The sequence below is a fragment of the Lonchura striata genome, chromosome 3 (assembly GCF_050655825.1).
Source record: "Lonchura striata isolate lonStrDom1 chromosome 3, ASM5065582v1, whole genome shotgun sequence".
NCBI lineage: Eukaryota > Metazoa > Chordata > Aves > Passeriformes > Estrildidae > Lonchura > Lonchura striata.
The window spans coordinates 72,558,043-72,566,921 of NC_140705.1; the positions used below are offsets into that span (position 1 = coordinate 72,558,043).

The 8,879-nt window shown below is 46.0% G+C and overlaps 1 protein-coding gene across 2 annotated transcripts; it reads left to right on the top strand.

Moving 5' to 3' along the window:
- Window positions 1-644: 644 nt before the first annotated feature.
- On the top strand, window positions 645-6,676 carry LOC146767938 (endogenous retrovirus group K member 6 Gag polyprotein-like). Of its 2 annotated transcripts, none has more exons than XM_085575452.1 (2): window positions 645-1,206; window positions 2,932-6,676. In XM_085575452.1, exon 2 carries the CDS (start codon window positions 3,247-3,249, stop codon window positions 4,573-4,575), a length of 1,329 nt encoding a protein of 442 aa, XP_085431578.1. In that variant the 5' UTR covers window positions 645-1,206; window positions 2,932-3,246; the 3' UTR covers window positions 4,576-6,676. The 2 variants fall into 2 exon arrangements, with proteins under 2 accessions (XP_085431578.1, XP_085431579.1); XM_085575453.1 differs by having other exon boundaries at window positions 648-3,855; window positions 4,012-6,676.
- Window positions 6,677-8,879: the final 2,203 nt, after the last annotated feature.

Genomic DNA, 8,879 nt, shown 5'->3' on the forward strand with positions numbered 1-8,879 from the left:
GATATCCTGAGGGTGTTTCCATTCTATTCTCACTAGATAGGCATTACTTCCTGTAGGGCAAAAATGCTCCAAAATAATTTGTCCTTATGCAAGTCAACAAGTATTTACTGAACCAGAAACAACCCATCCGCACAAGAGAAGACATAGCTAGAAGAGATTTGGAAGAGAAGGAGCATACAGCTATAGAAATTGTGGGAACTCAGAATGTTTCTCAAACATTTTTAGAGGTTCCAGGCCGTGGTCAGACGCAGTCTGGACCCCAGCAGGCAGCTGGATTTAGCTGTGATTTCGAGTTTGAACCATGGAATGAATTACCAACTTTGAAGGTGGAACAAGCAGTCACAAAGTGCTAGATAGTATAGTAAATGTAGTCACAAAGTAGAGGGAAATATCTTTTGGTAGTGTACAGGGGGGTTTTAGTGCATGTACAGGGGGGTTTTTACTTTGTACATGGGGGTCAGAAGTTCTAAGATGGAGAAAAGTGGGCTGAACCCACCCTTCTTCTTTCTTCTTCCTTACCTCCATGTTCTTGGTGATGTTGGCACTCACAGATTGGTTTAGAATAGAAAAACACTTGGTAACGTAGGTAATAGGTATTGGGGAATAATTGTAAACATGTTATATGTAATATATCTTATAAAAGATAGCAGCAGCCCTGGGCGGGGAGAGAGGAGAAGAAGACACCGGACAGTCAGGGTGTCAGGAGTGTGTGCCTCTCTGCCTGGGCCGCTGACCAAAGGGCCGCAGCCCGAGAACTTAATCTGTTAGATAACTAGCAATAAAACATCTTGAGACCGAACAAGAAGAGACTGCGGAGTTTTCCTTTGGGAACACGGGTTGGAGGAGAAGCTCTACCACCACACGAGAACCCCAGCCAAACCCGGGGTTCTCACAACTGGCGTCCCTGTGGGTGGGCACCAGCAAGAAGACCAAAAAGAAACATCAAACAACCTCCAACCTGCATCAGCGGAGAAAAAAAAAAAAAAAAAAAAAGAGAGAAGAGCAGAGCACACACTCGCCGCAAATTCCAAGACGAGAGGGAGCGGACAGCTCGAGATAAGAACCTGACCTTCACCGAAACAACTCGTCTCGGGGACTTTCCAGGGAGGAGACGACCCAGAAGCGCGCCTGGGATCTCTCACCTGTGACCTGCTGGACGGTGATCAGTGCCATCTCCGGACTGACCTCGAGCCGACACAGCTTTTGGTGAGAACGGTCAAAATTAAGAACATGGGGGGGGGAATTCTCCCAAGAGGAAAAAGAAATAGTATCTGCTTTCCAGGGCATCATCTCTGCCCATCCGGTAGAGATTGCTCAAAAGGAGTTGAAAGATTTATTATTATGGGTGCGGTGTAACTTCCCACACTCAGATCCAGATTTATTGTATGAGCCAAATTTTTGGCAGGAAATTAACAAGCAATTATATTATCAGGCTATAAAAAATAATAAGCTTGCCGCAAAACTTTTATCTTCAGCAAGAACAGTTTTAGAGTCACTCTCACAACGCGGCAGCTCAAGCCAGGCAGCTACGGCTCCTGGTGACAAACAGGAGGGAGGACAGTCCGGCCAGCAGCTTGGGACAGATCCTCTCACCACAGACACAGGAAAGGCAGGATTGCTTTCTGTGGAAAATCAGGGAGATGATACCCCATCGCGTCCCGTGTCCCCGGGTTCTCACTGTTCCTCAGTTTCCCAAGAGTCCCTAAGCTCCTCCGACGCAGAAATTCCCCAGACGGAGGCGGGCGAGCCAGGCACAGCCGCGACCCTCAGTGGGAGGAAGGCATTGCCCAAGTCCAAACCCACGGTGGGGGGGGGGGGGCGGCGGCGGCGGCAGCAGCTCCGGTGGGGGAAGGTGCGAACGTGAGTGCAGAGCAGGGGGAGGAGGGAGAGGAAAGCGCCTCCACATCTGCGCAGGCTGGGAGTTCAAAACAGCCCGCGCAGAAGGCGAGGCCGGGGAGAGCGGCGGGGGCGGGACGGATCGGGGCGAAAGCGGGGGGTGCGAGTGCGACGGTGGTACGCTCGGAGCGCCCGGTGACGCGTTCAATGTCGAGAATCCGTGAGGCCGCAGAAGCGGCCGCCCAAAGGGCGTGGGAACTTAGCTCCCTGACCGCGGCAGCCAGGGCTGCTGAGGAAGCGGCAGAGGGACAGCGGGAGGCGTTCCTCGCTGCAGCTCAGGCGGCGGGCATGCGCGCGAAGGTCGAGCAAAACCCGACAGCCACGGGTGGAGGGGATTTCTCACACATTTCGAACGCGCGGGACGGGCACACAGGGGGCGGAGGCGGCGCGCGCAGGCTGTGGGTGCTGGCATGGAGCCAGGAGACGGGCAAAGTGAGACGGAAACATCAGGGTTGGAATGGGAACAGGAAGGTGATTGCGTCAGCCTTGGGGGGGACGGCAGTGGCTCTGATTCGGAGGCGGTGCGGGGCGGAGCGAGGCCAAAGCATAGCCAGGGTCGGAGCAGGAGCGTTCACTCCCCTGAGATGACGCAGGCAGGGATGGGGCGTGGCCAGGAGGTAAACATTCCTCAGGGCACGGTTCCATCATCGTTCCCATGGCAACAGACGGCCCAAGCCCACGGCCAATCCCTGTCTGCTTCTGACATGACCGAATTAGAACAGTTGTTACAACAAGAGTCAGTTTCATCAACTGCAGGGATTGCAAACGTGAATCAGTTGTTAGGAGAAATGCTCAAAGGTTTATCGGGAATTAGTGCGGGATTTGCAAATGTAAATCAGTTGACAGAAGAGGTGTTAAAATGTTTGTCAGAAGTGCAGATTGAAGAGCAGAGTGCGGTTCCGACCTCAGCTGGTCAGGCGGCAGCGCCATCTAGCGGCGGAACCACAACATTGCAACAGGCTTCGCAGAACTTGTCCGGTCGAGGCACTGCGCCACCCAGTGGTGGGACTGTAACATTGCAGGACTTTTTTCCAGTTTCTTATAAGAAAAAAATCCAGGGTGAAAAAAGTCACATCTGCACGGCAGCAGGAACCTCCACTGACACCGGAACAGTGCGGGACTCAGGACACTTCTGCTGAGGCGCAGCAACGGGAGGAAACGATACGCATCACCGCTTCGGAGGGTGTCCCAGCTTGGACAATTCCAAAATCAAGGTCTGCCAAACTTTCGGGGCAGGGAGAGTCAATTTTAATATCAAAGGGGGTTGTTGAATTTCTTTTACGATATTTAAGCACAGCCTTGGAGTCACAGCCAGAACTGTTGGTTCATCTTCCAAAAATTTTCCAAATAATGCAAGGCAGTTGTGTGTTCTCCTCCACAGCAGATGCTTCACTTTTCTCCAGAGGCTTCCAGCCTTCATCTTCGCAGATGCTGCAGACGCCATTGGTATCGGTGAGTGCTGCTGCACCAGAACTGCAGCCACAACAGATGACTCCACTCTACAGGCAAGTACCCACTGAATTTACAGCTTTGCAGAGCGCAAAAGTGGACTGGCAGGACATTCGAGCAGAGTTGGAGAAAGAGAAAGGTTTATTGCAGGGCTCGGGAAATATAATGATGCCAGTGAACTATGACGCTCAGGGCCAAAACCCGAGATGGGAACGCCTGGACCGTGGAGCAATCAAAGATTTAGCTAAGGCCATTCGGGACAATGGGTTGTCATCACCATATTTCAAGCAAATGTTAAAAAGTATTTTTGGAATGTATGATTTAACACCGTATGATCTTAAATATCTTGCGACATCAGTTCTTACAGACACCCAAGCTCTCGTGTGGCAGAAGGCATGGAGGAGATCCCTGGAGGAGCTGAGAGCCAGATACCAGGGCGGGCCGAATGCGAACCTCACCATGGCGCAGCTTGCTGGTGATCCTCCTGAGGACGATCCAACTCAACAAGCGGTGAGGCTCCCGCGTCACGTGCTCAGCGACATCAAAGAGGCAGCACGGAGGGCGATTCTTCAAATTGCTCCAGCGGGGGTCCAGGACACAATCTACACCGAGATCAAACAAGGTCCTGCAGAGCCGTTTTCTTCATTCGTGGATCGTCTTTCTCAGGTGGTGGAGCGGCAGGTGAGCGAGGAGGGAGCAAAACCACACCTGATCAAAAGCCTCGCGTTCTCCAATGCCAATCCGGAGTGCAGACGGATCATCAGCATGATGCCGCACCAGGCCACTTTGGCAGACATGATCGAGGTGTGCAGCAAGGTGGGGACACCACAACATGTTTCTTCCATCATGGAGGAACACTTGGGGGATCAAATTGAAAAACGTATTAGGGAAGCTCTTGCAAATTATACAAAGAGCAACCCTAATGCAGAGAGACGGTGCTTTGGGTGTGGGGCACAAGGACATATTAAAAGGAACTGCCCACAACTTTCAAAGCCCAACAAGCCACCAGACCTTTGCCCTTGGTGCAGGAGAGGGAAACATCTCGCAAGTGAGTGTCACTCACAGACAGATGTGGATGGGAAACTTCTTCCTATTCCGGGAAACGGGAAAAAGAGCAGAAATGGCAGGTTCTTCAGTCTAGGAGGCATGGGCTTTGTTTCAGGACCTGAAAATGAGGGGTCAGAAAATAAATTGAGGCATTATATTCCCATTTCCTATCAGGTGCAATAAATAAATTAATTAATTAATAATGACATTCAGTTTGCCCTGTATTTGTTAAGAATGGTGATTAATGAACTAAATCTATAGATTAAAGACTATGGCAGTTTGAAATACACTCCATTAATTTAGAGAATGGGTGGAAAATATTCTTAGTCCCAGCACCTGCTGTTGAATTCCCCTGCTTTTCTGTGATTTTACTATAACACTTTCCAATTTTACAAAAGTGAAGCAGACAGACAGAAGATATTGTCAAAAGCCCAAGGCAAATGAACTGGAAAAATAGTAAGAAAATTTTATATGAATTTCTGTAATAGCAAAGGAAATATTAAGGCAATGTTATTAAATTAAGAGACAACTATGAAAAGAAAAGTAAAAAGTGGAACAGCCTCCCTTTTAAACAAATATCCAAAATGCCCACTGAATCCTAAGTGGTGAAGTCTTTCGTGTTGCTTCCACACAAAATATGGAATATGAATCAATCTTAATTTATGGAGTAGATTAATTACATATTTTTAATGTGAATCAGATCTCTTGGTTTCTGCACTTCTAAAAGTCACCTTTACTGGCTCCATATGAGAGCTCAGTGCCAAGACCACCCAGCGACTTTACTTTGAAGGATGCAGGAAACTGTAAAGTCTTAAGTTCTCGTGCAAATGCTGATTCTCAATTTCCTAACTTAAAGAACAGGAAGATGGAAACTCATAGCACATTGCAATAAAAACACCCTTTGCACCTAGAAGAGAAAAAGTCACTTGTGAGGTTCCCTTCTGTATTTCCCTGTTTCTCTAGGATGTCTCAAAAAGTGAACAAAATATAAAGACAATTATCACAAATCCAGCTCAGGGCATTATGTAGGTACCTGAGAAGCTGTATCATTAAATCCCTTCTGCTGTTTAGGAAGGGAAAGACCTAAAATGGGAAAGAAGGCCAGTACCATGTTAAGCTACTTAAGAGGTCAAAAAAAATCTGACTGCAGCCAGCAATGTTTGGATTTTTCCTTTGGCTCAGAGAACAAGCTGTACATCATCCAGTAAATGTGTACTCTACAAGGGGTCAGAGGAAAAAACATCTGCCCATACTGGGCAGCTGCTTCAGTCCACTCTTCTTGCCAAATTCCTAAAAGTGCCCAGAAGCATCTAGGCTGATGGATCAGGTCTCCTGCCTCTTCCTGGGCTGGTGGGTTCATGTCTACCCCAGACCCTTGTGCATTAAATGTGATATGTAATATGTAGAGAGAAGGGGCAAAGCACTCATGAACCATTTGTTTGTCCTTCTCCTGACAAGGCCACAACTCTTTTTTATCCCGTTTAGAAGGGTATTGTGGAAACTGTGGAGAGAGAGGGAGAGAGAGAGAGAGAGAGAGAGAGAGAGCTCCTCACCCCTTTCCTGGCTGCCTCAAGTACACACACTTGAAAATCCAATATGTTCCAACCTTACCCTGAAGAGAATTTGTCTACTTGCAAGGAAGGAGATAAAAGTCTCAGCTCAATGGAGAACATGAAACTAGCTTTTTCAATAGAAAAGCCAGCAGATCAGGAAGTGGTGAAACATCCCTGGAGAGCATGGCAGCATAGGAAATGTACGTGGCAATGGGAGGGGTAGTTGCATTAACTCTTCCTGACCCATGTTTTTCCCATGAATGTATATTAAAATATGTACATAGATTTGTGTCTGTATATTTATTGGTCAACAAAGCCACAAAAAATTACAGTATTTGTCAGTAACAACACAGATGGACTTTCAAATAATCAGCTCTTCTAAGAATCATATTGTAAGTGTGGGAAAACCTTTTTCACTTTCATCTACCTGTCATTCTACTGCATCTGGGGCTCATTCCTGGCAGGGTAATACAAACAAATATAAAAAGGAATCCCGTGATGTATTAAGCATGCTGAACTTTACAATCATCTGTATTCATAACATTCTTGGTGTTTCACTATGGTGTAGTGAAGTATAGAAGTAATTATAGAAGTAATCTGCAAAAGGGATGGGGCTGATTTCTCTATTTTTATTTCTTTTGAATGTGCTATCTACTAACCTGACTTTACTAAAAGAATTTAGATTGGAGCGGGCCTAGGTATCTGGCTAATACACTGGCTTCCTGCCTTCATCTTAAGCTTTTTTCTTTCTGGTAGGCATAGAAAAACTCAGTAGTCTGGTTAAAAATGAAGACGTCGTGACACCTAGTGGTGAATTAAACACCAATAATTTCTCTTTCCCTTAAGATCTGCGAGTGTTTTAGGCATGTTGTCCTTGGTCAGACTGCAACAAGAGAGAGGTGGGTATTACCCTCATGGCTCCGGACACCCAAGCAATTCCTCATTTCTATGCAGTCCCTGGCAATGTGTGTGTGTGTGTGTGTGTGTGTGTGTGTGTGTGTGTGTGTGTGTCTGTGTGTGTGTGTGTGTGTGTTTGTGTGTCTTGTTGCATCAGATTCTGTGTGTCTCCACAGAAGGTGGCATTGTCAAAGCCCTTGTGCAGCCTCTTATTGAACGCGATATTAGGATATATTTAATAGTCATTTATACTGAGATCCCTTCAAGTGTCTTGACTTTGGAGACAAAGGGAGCATGGCAGAATCCTGGCATAAGACCAGCTGGAAATTTCAGATCCATTTTCTTGTCAAGTACTTATTCATCAAGGCTGTTTTCAGATGGTGACTCAAAAATTGATTGTATGGCATGCTACAAATTCATGGTAGGCTGCTTAAAGTGACTCAGTTACTGGCAAATTCTTTGGCTTTTGAAGATTTCTCAGAGTCTGCCTTGGTCAGCAGCAGTCAAAAAGTACATACTGGCTGTTACCAGCTGGCTGATACCATAACAAGAAGTCACACTGAAAAGCAGTAAACCAGTCTAGATATGTGCAAAAAAATTATAGATTCTTTCCAAACAGTGGCAAGCCTTGGAGATTTTTTAATTTATTTTTTTAGGGAAGCGGAACAATGCGCAGTTGTGCTCGCAGTAACTAGGCTGCAATCACCAAGTGGCCAGTTTTCTTGGCTTGTTTAGCTAACTGGCTGGGGAGTGACCATTTTTTATCACAAGAATGAGCTTCAATGCAAAAAAATTTCAAGTGAAAACATCACTGTAGGTTGTTCGGGAATCTGAGTGCATGCTTCTTTGCATCTGTAAGGGCAGTGAGCAGTGCAGCCTCACAACTTCATGTCCATATTTGTGCATGCTATATCAAGCACACTTTCCACTGCCTTCAATGAGACAAACTCCTTCCTCCTCCTCTGTCATGCAGAAGAGATGCATGACAAAATTGCATGTTGTAACTGAGAAATGGAAACGAAATTATTTGAATATACAAGGTTTGCTTCATCTAAAGATTTATTTTACCACACGTATTAGAACCTGACTTCCTCACTTTGCTGTCTTGGGTATAATTAACACTTATACCACCAGAGTGTCTGGATATAAGGCAAGTGAATATAAAAACATCCGTTCTGTCCAAAATGTTCCAGTTTCTATCCCTTGAATCATCAGTATGTGACTTGTTCTGTGCCAATATTAATAACCATTGCTCATGGCTTTCAAAAAACTCAAACTATTTAAAAATTAATTCTGTTTACAGTGCCTTCTAGAGGAAGTATTTTGTAGAAGTGAATAACTCAAACTGACTAGTGGCTACCCACAAAATATGACTATCCAGCAACAAAATGAATCATTTAGAACTTAGTTGGCAAGGGATGGACATCTTGTTGAACAAAATGTAAAGTGGAGATCAGATACAGCAACAGGCACCCCTGGGTTCTTTTTCCACTATACCATACATTTCCTATGCTGCTCTGACAAAAGCAGGTTTAGCCTTTGTCATCCCAATTCCCACTGTTGGCTTTTTTTGCACAGAGCTGCAACCTGTGGGAGTGACATTCAGCTGTCACTCCTTGAAACTCCCATAGCCATGAGCTGGAGGCCATGGATTATATTTTGACTTTGGTTTACCCTCTAAAAAAGGGAGATGGCCACCAACTGGTGTGTGACAAGGTTGTTTGAAGTTGCTGGTGTGGGCCAAAGGCTAGTATTTCTTCAGTTTTCATTGAAGAGAAACAATACATAATAGAAAGGCAACACTAATGCTGGCAGCTCTGTAACCTGAAATAGGTAATGCAGTCATGGACAGAACCAGTGCAGGCAGAGTTTTTGACGTGCTGAATTGAAAATGTGACTTTGGTCCATAGATCCAGCAACAATGATGTATTTGGTCATTCTTATGCCAGGTAGGACAATCTGCTGCAGTCTGTGTTATGTGGGTACATATCCTAGAACCTCTTCTGTGGGAACCCCAGGTTTGGTCTGGGGTCTCGT

Excerpts from the sequence above, each read along its gene's own strand:
- LOC146767938 (XM_085575452.1), top strand. The coding sequence starts at position 3,247 with ATGCAAGGCAGTTGTGTGTTCTCCTCCACAGCAGATGCTTCACTTTTC.